This window comes from Diadema antillarum, unplaced genomic scaffold (genome assembly GCF_040938485.1).
Source record: "Diadema antillarum isolate AM-2024a unplaced genomic scaffold, OU_Dant_1.0 seq00002187_RagTag, whole genome shotgun sequence".
In the NCBI taxonomy this organism is placed as follows: Eukaryota; Metazoa; Echinodermata; class Echinoidea; order Diadematoida; family Diadematidae; genus Diadema; species Diadema antillarum.
Genome location: NW_027272824.1, coordinates 176,859 through 186,567, shown reverse-complemented (window position 1 = coordinate 186,567; position 9,709 = coordinate 176,859). Strand labels below are relative to the sequence as shown.

At 39.1% G+C, this 9,709-nt stretch overlaps 1 protein-coding gene across 1 annotated transcript; it reads left to right on the top strand.

Annotated features, from left to right (window-relative positions):
- Window positions 1–655: 655 nt before the first annotated feature.
- Window positions 656–9,699, top strand: LOC139714194 (uncharacterized; the record flags this gene model as incomplete). The annotated part of the gene is made up of 2 exons (XM_071625910.1): window positions 656–861; window positions 9,334–9,699. Coding segments are annotated over 2 exons (518 nt in total), but the record flags the coding sequence as incomplete, so codon positions are not given.
- Window positions 9,700–9,709: the final 10 nt, after the last annotated feature.

Genomic DNA, 9,709 nt, shown 5'->3' with positions numbered 1-9,709 from the left:
CACACAACAAGAACAGTCAGAGGAGGGCTAGGGACGCAGAACAAAGAAAACAAAACCCTTCCAACCCTTCCTTTTTGTTTTCTTTGTTCTTGGTCTTCAACTGATTTTCAATAACATCTGCTCCAAATTTTCCTTTTAGGCATGAAATCAATAGGAAGATATATCGTGTCCTTTGAAATCCATAACTTTCGTACTTTTACATGAATGTAATGAAACTTCCCCTGTTGCATTGCTAGACTTTGGTGCTCTTATTACCAAAATCAATTTGATTATTTGGTAGAAGTTTATTTGAAAGAATTTACTGTTGATCATGCTTAGTTTATATATCTGCAGGAGGACTCTATCTTTATGTGCATTTACTTACTTACTTATTTATTTATTCATTTATTTATTCATTTATCTATCTATCTATCCATTCATTCATTCGCTTAAATACCACTTGATAATGCTTAGTTTATGTATCTGCAAGAGGACTCTATCTTTATGTGCATTTATTTATTTATTTATTTATTTATTTATTCATTCATTTATTTATTCATTTATTTATTCATTTATTTATTCATTTATCTATCTATCTATCCATTCATTCATTCGTTTAAATACCACTCCAAAAGGGATTTATTTTTACAACTTTCCTTTGTGTGCTGCCCCCAAGGTCCGGTTAGTGCCCCAAGCAGTCAGACTGGTGCCGTTCCCAGCCCTGGTCAAGCTGTTTTCTCCTCGTCCCAGCCGCAACTGACCGCACAGCAGCAGCAGCAACAACAGCAGCAACAGCAACCACAACAGCAGCAGCAACCGCCACAACAGGCACAGCAGCAGCCACAGCCGACGCCTAGCCAGCAACAGAAGTCTGCAGGGCAGGTTAGTCAAACCAGCTATTTTTTTTTTTTTTTTGGGGGGGGGGTGGGAACGGGGTGCTGAACGTGACTGCATGCAGTGTGGCACAGAATTATTTGGCCATGTCATTGTATACATCCTTGTCAAATTCATGAAATTCTTTTGTTGGGTTCTTTTTATTGCAACTGATTAACAACTTGCCCTACATTGACGTAAATGAGCACTGAATTGATCACTGTTTTAGTAGTAGCTATGACAAAAGAAATCATGGGCATACAGAGTGTACATACACATACTCGGGCAGGATTCGAACCTACGACCTCCTGATCTCCGGACAGTGGTCTTATCCACTAGTACATCCTTGAAGTTGTTTATTCAGATGAGTGAATTTGTGCATCGGTTGTTTGTATTGTAACTGATTGACAGATTGCCCTTCATCAATATAGTAAATAAACATTGATTGTTCAGTGTGTGAGTAGTAGCCATGACGAAAATTCATTGGTCATTTATATGCAGATGGGATTCGAACCCATCACTGACTATCAGGCAAAAGTGTATCCCGGCAATTACCCCCTGAGGGCAATTACCCCCCGACTAAATACTGGTTAGTGGTAAGGTTAGAGTAAAGATTAGGGTTGGGGTTAGGATTAGGTTCAGGATCAGGATTAGGGCCAGGGGAAGGGTCGGGGGTAATTGCCCAGGGGGTAATTGCCCTAGACCCATTGACAAGTTGCCCTTCACCGACAAAGATAAACGTGGACTGTTCAGTGTTTGAACTGTAGCCACAATGAAAATCATGGGTCGTATATACTCGTGTGGGATTTGAACCCATGACTTCTTGAGTGCTAAATAGACATCATATCCACTAAAACTACAGAGCTTTTGATGGGTCTAGGGCTAATTTTGTCGGTGAAGGGCAACTTGTCAATTAGTTGCAATTTGAGTTGTTTGTGGCATGTCGCAGTCTCTTTTGGCCATTGCCACAGGTTTTTGTTTTTGTTTTTTGTTTTTTTGTTTTTTTGCATAAGTTACATGGTGAGTAAGTTTCACCATTTGACAACAACAAGCATGCCATGTATGATAATTTGATTTGTGCGCAAGTGTGTGTAAGTGTGTGTATGTAAATAATGCAAGTGAAACATCTCTAAATTATGTTTGCAATTACTTCTTGTAAACCTTATGTGCACCATGAAAAAAAATTACTCCGTGAGTACATGTAACTTATTTGATTTTTAGGACAATCCAATGGAGCTGCATTGAATATTTGCTTCAGGTACACAATTTTTATGCATCATTGATAATGAATGAATAATTGCCTCCACCAAGGAAGTGATGTTTTTATCAGCATTTCGTCGCTGGTGTGACAAGACCTTGTATCTGCAATTTTTGGTGAGAATGACTTTTTTTGATTAATGGTCAAATAATCGGTTAAGTGATGTCCTGTCCAAATCCTAGTTATCTTACCCCTAAAATGAAGCCACCACGGCATGTCAAAGGAAAGGCTGTCCCATTCGCTCTAGTGCTTTGGCCGCCATGTTTTTTGGCTCCCCTGAACATTTGACATTTTGTAGATACGAGTCTTGTCGCCCCAGCTACGATTTGCTTATTTGTCTCTCTGTGTGTCTGTGTGCAAAATAACTCAAAAAGTTGTGAACAGATTTTAGTGAAACTTGCAGAAGTTGATAATGACACAAGGAACACATGAATAAATTTTGGTAGTGGTCCAGGAATATTAAATAATTTTTGAAGGATTTTTTATCTTTTGGCAGATAGGGTGAATGAACTTGGGAGTTCAAGCTGAGCGTATTTGAGGTTTGCGGGTATTCTGCTTGGGCGAGGTGCTGCACAGCTAAAAGCTGATGACGTACACAAAAGATCAGTGGAATTGAACTTGGGAGTGATTTTAAAGGACAAGTCCACCTTCATATACATAAGGATTGAGAAAATGCAGCAATATTAGTAGAACACATCAGTGAAAGTTTGAGGAAAATTGGAAAATCCGTTCAAAAGTTACGAATATTTTAAGTATCTGCGCAGTCACTGCCGGAAGAGAAGACTACTACAGTGTATGATGTCACATGCGTACAACTATATAAGGAAAATAAAAAGAGAATTTCACAAAGCTTTACTTTTTGAATAAAGTGCACATTTCTTCGACTTGCTACTGACGTATGTTATTAAAGGGTAATATTATTCCCCTGCCTTCTGAAAGAGAGAAGTCGTGTGTTCTTTGTTATGCGAGAAAAATGGAAATATGTTGAATTTTCTTTATTCGTTCTTTATATCCTTGTACTCATGTGACATCACAAGCTATAGTAGTCTTTTCATCCAGCCGTGACTGAGCAGAAACTTCAAAAATTCATAGCTTTTTAACGGATTGTCCGATTTTGTTCAAACTCTCACTGACGTGTTCTAAATATTGCTGCATTCACTCAACCCACATGTCTATGAAGGTGCACTTGTCCTTTAAAGATATAACATGAGAACTACAATTGTATCATGTAGCCAAACAATGAACTAAACTTGGAAAAGATTCAGATCAAATCTAGTTGGGAAGGATACGTACTACATGTAGACATTTCAGATAGTTGTATTCTAGATCATGGCAAGGTGCCCAAAAAATATTATTCCCAAATGGCGCAGTGAAGTAGTTCCTAACTTTTGAGGACTGATTGATGTTGATATTGTCCCTAAGATCAGTTGAATTGAACTTAGGATTGATTTTAGAGCATAGTGAAACAGCTCCTTGGTTCATTATGGGATGTATATGAAGAGTTTGTTCGCAAAAACCGATAAGTCTATTTTTGAAGATTTTGAGGTACGGTCTCTGTCAGAAAGTACAAAATAATACCTTTAAAATTATATATTGGTCACTATATATAAAGGTAGATTTTTGAAGTTATGGTAAAAAGAAGCAAAAATTTTCTTATTATTCTCTTTATTTTTCTTGACCTTTAATCGCAAATATCTCCATTTGGCAAATATGGACTTATCGGTTTTTGCGAACAAACTCTTCAATGGAGCCAAACAGTGAACCCAATGCTGGGACAGGTTCAGATCAGGGCCCCGTTGCTAGAAACTTTGCGTTTAAACGCAACTTGCAACTGATTGTCACTGGCCAATCAAAATCATTGTTGCATGCATGTCTTCTTAATAGGGCAGACCCTGAGCCAATCAGAATGGTTGTTTCAAAATTAGCAATTATTTGCAATTGATTGCAACTTTCTTGCAACGGGGCCCAGATCTAGTTGTTAAGGATGCATAGCCATTCAAGGTGTGATCTAGGTGATGGCAAGGTAGGGGCAAGCTATTGTTCCCAAATGGCTTTTAATAGTGAGACAGTTCCTAGCTTCTGAGGACTGATGGATCCCCCAAAATTGTCCCTAAGATCAGTTGACTTGAACTTAGGATTGATATTAGAGCTCAGTGAAACAGCTCCCTGCAGCCTGTTGCATAAAACTTTATACCTGAGAAAAAGGTTGATTTTTAACCAGAGTTTTTCCTGTGTTTAAGTTCAGAGTTAGTAGCAGCATCATACCAACCTGAGTTTTCAGTTCTTATCAGAGTTTTTCTCCGAGAAGGTTAAACATTTTATGCAGCAGGCCCCTGGTGTGTAGGAGATAAACGTCCGTACAGCCTGGCTGATTCAGGGCATAGAGTTGTGCTTGCATTGACAGAAAGAACTGGGGAAGAGTCTCTCTGAAATGAGAGACAGGCCCTACCGTCAAATAAGGAGCATGATAGATATGTTGCCTTCAAAACCTCCCTAGCAGTTGTTGGTCTTACACAGAACTACTGTATGCCTCACGGCCATAAGGAGGAACGTGCAACTGCTTGGTTTCTTCAACTGCAGACTGATTGTACTTGTGCAATTATGTTTCTAGTAGGGGTTTTCCCCTCCTCTCCACTAGCGGGAATGCGGGGATTCCCCCCTCAGGGGTGGTCACATGCTACTGTGTGTCGAGTGAATGGCGGTACATTCATTCGCATGGCAGGGGAAAGCATCTGGAGTGCTGTATTAGTCACGAAGTAGTGCAACAGGATGTTTGCCTATTTTTCTAGTCTGGAGCCATTCCTGTTTACTTAAAGCGTAAAATATGCAGACCAGCTTATAGTGTAGGTTTGGATGTATGTGTGTTACTGTGCAATGTAGCCACGCTAAGATCTGCATACCACTTCTGCATAACTGCCTTAGGTGAGACTTGGTTGTCTCAGTCCCATACCTTTTGTAAACTGTTAGCAAGGTAAGTTGATATCCGAATCATGTATAATTTACATACTTCATAAGCGGAGTAATATTTAATAGCTAAATATTAACCGATAATAAAATGACTGACCATGATGCGATGACTCATTACACAGTCAGTGATGTCAGGGCACACTGTAATGAAAGATATGTTTGAAGACTTGTGCTATTTCATACTTCCGCATAGAGAGACGGGAAGTAAGTGACAAGCTTCCTACAAAATAAAGGCTAGTCACATTTTGTCCACTGTAGACAAAACAAATGATGTTATGCTCATATGGAAGAAACAATTCAAATCAATGATTCTTATGTCCGGTTGTTTTCAATGCAACTGATTGACAGATTGCCATGCATTGACGTACAGTGTAAATGTATACCATTACACCTCGACGCAAAAATGATTAATTTGAATATACACAATGTACATACAGTACTAGCTGTTATAAGGGATCAGAACCGTCACTGTCTGTCGGGCAGAAGCTTGGCAGTCCAGTATTATGATGCCTATATCTAGCAATCAGAAGGTCATTGGTTTTAGTCCAATCCAAATATATCTGTACAGTGTATATGCTCATGTTTTGTGATTAAAACACCGAATACCTGGTATTTATTTATGTCAGTGAAGACCAATATGAACAAAAAAAAATGAACACATGTATTATAAGCTGCATACATGTAGGTCATTACACCAGATCACAGTTATAACCTTCACTCTGCCTTGTTGAAGCAGTTCATCACAAAATGAACAACTCTATTCTTGTTGAGTCGAGGTATTTGCGATTAAAGATGCTAAAATCAGTGGAAAAGAGAAAAGTATTGGATATTTTTAATCATAATTTCAAGAATATTCCTTGTTATTTAACAAGTGAGGTATCACTGGAAAGGTTCTATTTCTCTCTATCGGATGATGGGCTTACTTTAAAATGTTTAAAAATAGCACTTAGATCATTTTGCAGTGAAACTCTTCATTGGGCATTTGGCCAATGATCTCATTTGAGTCATCCTTCCACACAGCTCAGTCTCCTTACCAGTTCTAATCCGAATGGCTTTCTTTTCATGGTGAAAGCCTCCTTTAATCATAGTGGGGGAATTCACTGCACGACCTTTGACCTTACAACTGACTGCGTCTCCCTGAGCCAAACACACAATCCTAACACTCCTCTTTAGCCAGTTACGTGTGTGTATATATAAATGAGTAGCTAGTAGGAAGCGAAGCACTTTTATTGATCATTCCAGCAGCTGTATTCTGTAAGCAGCTGTATCTGTAAAATGGCAGGGATGGGGGGGGGGGGGGGGGGGGGGGATGCTCAACAGGGGATGCTGTGAATAGACTGCAGTAGAATTTCTCTCTGTATCCTGACACAGGAATGTCTAATACTCTCTCTGATGTGGTAATCATTATTACTCTAGTCTTATTGATTTATTATTATTATCATCATCATTATTATTATTATCATTCCATTGAGATACATGTAATACACAAGTGTCTCTCTGATTTTATTGTGAGAATGGGAATAAAATAGACCTTATCTGTGTGACTAAGATAATAGTATGTTGTGTAGTACCTTTATTAAACAGCGTGATGGAGAGGGACTATTTACATGTAATTGCAACCATTGTGATCATTATTATTTATGATTATTGAGTCTACTGCTGAATTCTGAACCCCCTACTCCCTTTACAAAAGTTTATAGTTTTGTGAAGAAATTCTGTGATTGCTTGCAGGTAAATCTGATTCAACCATGAATCCTATTTTGACACCTTATAAAGAATTTTCTAGAATAACATAAACGTATATTATTTTATTATACACTATGATATGTATATTTCTTGGGGGTTTTATGTTTAACAATATTGTTAGTTGGGTGCTACGTGTATTTGAAAAACTAACAGCATACTATTGCGTATCAACGCTGATCCCAGCATGAATGTGATCATATACAATGTATACATATACATATATACATTTTTTCAGTCATTTCTTTACATACGGGTACTCCACAAAAAAATCTAAAGCGAATTTAACCACTCATGAAATCATTGGGAAGTTTTGATTCACAGAAGAAATTTGACTCGCTAAATATAAATATAGTTTGTACAGTATTGTAATCAGACACCTGAAGAATTTAATTCCTGTTACCCATTTGTGGGGGTTAGACCTGTTATAGGTCTAACCCCCACAAATGGGTAACAGGAAATGAGCAGAAAACATCAGAGAAGAGATGTAGTCTGAGAAGAATAACACAAGAGCTGTTACTTTTAGTGCAGAATTCAAGATCTAATTTTAGCCAAGTTGGCTTCTGTTTCCTGCCTCCTCAGCAGAGCATGGTAGAAGCGTCAGACGTTTTGACGGTTCCATTTGTCTGTCCCTCTTTCCCAGATCTTGGGTGGTAGAAGGCTTCACGGTGCACCACGTATTCCTTCTTGAGTATGTGAGTGACCCTGAAAAGGGTCTACCCAATCCCGTCTTTCAGGGCCACTCACATACTCAAGAAAGAATACGTGGTGCACCGTGAAGCCTTCTACCACCCAACGTTCTACCACCACGGAAGCCTTCAAAGATTTCATTTCCCAGATCTTGTTTTTCATGTCAACTTGATACAAGTGAAGCATTTGCCAGGACATGCAAAAGTACATGCCCAATCTTTCCAGTCAAAGGATAGAAGTAGGCTACTTTAGGTAATACCATAAGCTATTTTTATCTGTTTTGGTATGTTTTATTTTATTCTTCTTTTTTTTTGCACAATTAATGATCATATTTAGGGATAATGGTAGGGTGTCTATATAGTGTGGCAACTCCACCTCATAGACTGCTACAGGCACAGTAATATAAATGTTCAGTGTTTATTGGTGCGATGGTTCCGAATCTTACATGAGTGTACAAGTTTAACCGTTCTATGCAACAACGCGAAGCTGAGTTGAATACAACAGTTAAACTTGAAGGTACAAATGTGACTGTGCACCTCAAAACGAACATAAAGTCGCACACACTGATTTTGCATGAGGATTGAAAATAAGTGAAATGGGTCAACCTAGCCAAACTTGACTTTTTCATATTTTCTGAAAGAGCGGGTTTTCTTTTACATTATGCTAAAATTTGGTATCATAAAACGGGCAGGAAAGTGTGTTTTTTTAGCAGTTTATCTCGAACATTTTTGGTAGAATAGTGTGATTAGGTGTGTCTTTAGAATCCCTTTTTTATTTCTGAAAAACCTTGTCCACACTCTTCACTTTCAACTCTAATAACTTTTGAAAGAATAGTGCTACTGCTTTGAAAGTTAGTATTAATTATGAACAGAATGTGTTAATGAGGCATGCTTAATTTTAGTTTAATCTGATAATTCCTTCATTGTTGTTACTCTTGTGGTTTACTTCCCGTTTTTTGTCCCATTCATCGCACAGCCAGCACGGTTTGGTAAAGATTAAGCGCTTGAATAGACACTGTACTTCAGAGCCTTTTTTCTCAGTTCACACTTTTCCCGAGTTTGTGCTTTCTTTCCAATATTTCGATAGGTTAGGAGAGTCCATTTGATTTGAGTTATACATCATTTTAAAGCTTAAAGTCTGTTCTTTCAGAATATGGTCTTAACTAAAAATTCATGTCTGGCGACTTTTTGTTTGTTTTGAGGTGCAGGGTCACAAATGTAGGCACAGCCAGTTGGTGGGGAAAGACCCGGTTGTAAACAATGCAGTGTGTTGAGGTGAGACTACACCTAGGCTTGCAGATTTTATCGTCAAGTCTCGTAAAGGGTTGGTATGATTTGGAAAAAATGTTTTGAAAACATTAAGAGATGCTCAGGACTTTAAATAGTTGCTTGGCAGCGTCCCATTGGGCAACAGCTAGGGAAGGTTGATGTGAGCTCATCCATGTCACAGCAAATGGATATTTGTGGCAACCAAAATGATAATGATGATGATGGTGATGATGATGATGATGATGATGGTGATGATGATGGTGATGATGCTGATGCTGATGATGGTGATGATGATGATGCTGATGCTGATGATGGTGATGATGATGGTGATGATGCTGATGATTGTGATGATGACGATGGTGATGCTGATGATGGTGATGATGATGATGCTGATGGTGATGATGATGATGGTGATGATTCTGATGCTGATGATGATGATGATGGTGATGCTGATGATGGTGATGATGATGATGATGGTGATGCTGATGATGATTATGATGATGATGATTTTAGAGTCACTTTGGTTTCCTTTCCTTCCCATCCTCTTCTGGACAGATTCCCGGCAACCTGGACCAGCCTAGCATCCTGGCCAAGTTCACGCCGCAGCAGGTGGAGCGGCTGAGGCAGCTGACGAGGATGAAGCAGCACCAGGCGGCCCATCAGGCCCAGGCCCAGGCCCAAGCCCAAGCCCAGGCACAGGCCCAGCAGCAGCAGCAGCAACAGACTCCTGGGGCAGCACAGCTTAAGCAGATGCAAGCCTCGGGTCTCTTTCAGCAACATCAGCATCAACAACAACAACAACAACAACCACACCAACATCAGCAACAGCAACAACAACAGCAACAGCAGCAGGTGCGTGACCTTTAACCCCTTTTGCTCATATGGCAACTTTAAAAACACAAATATAAGTGTAGTCATACTTAACAACAAT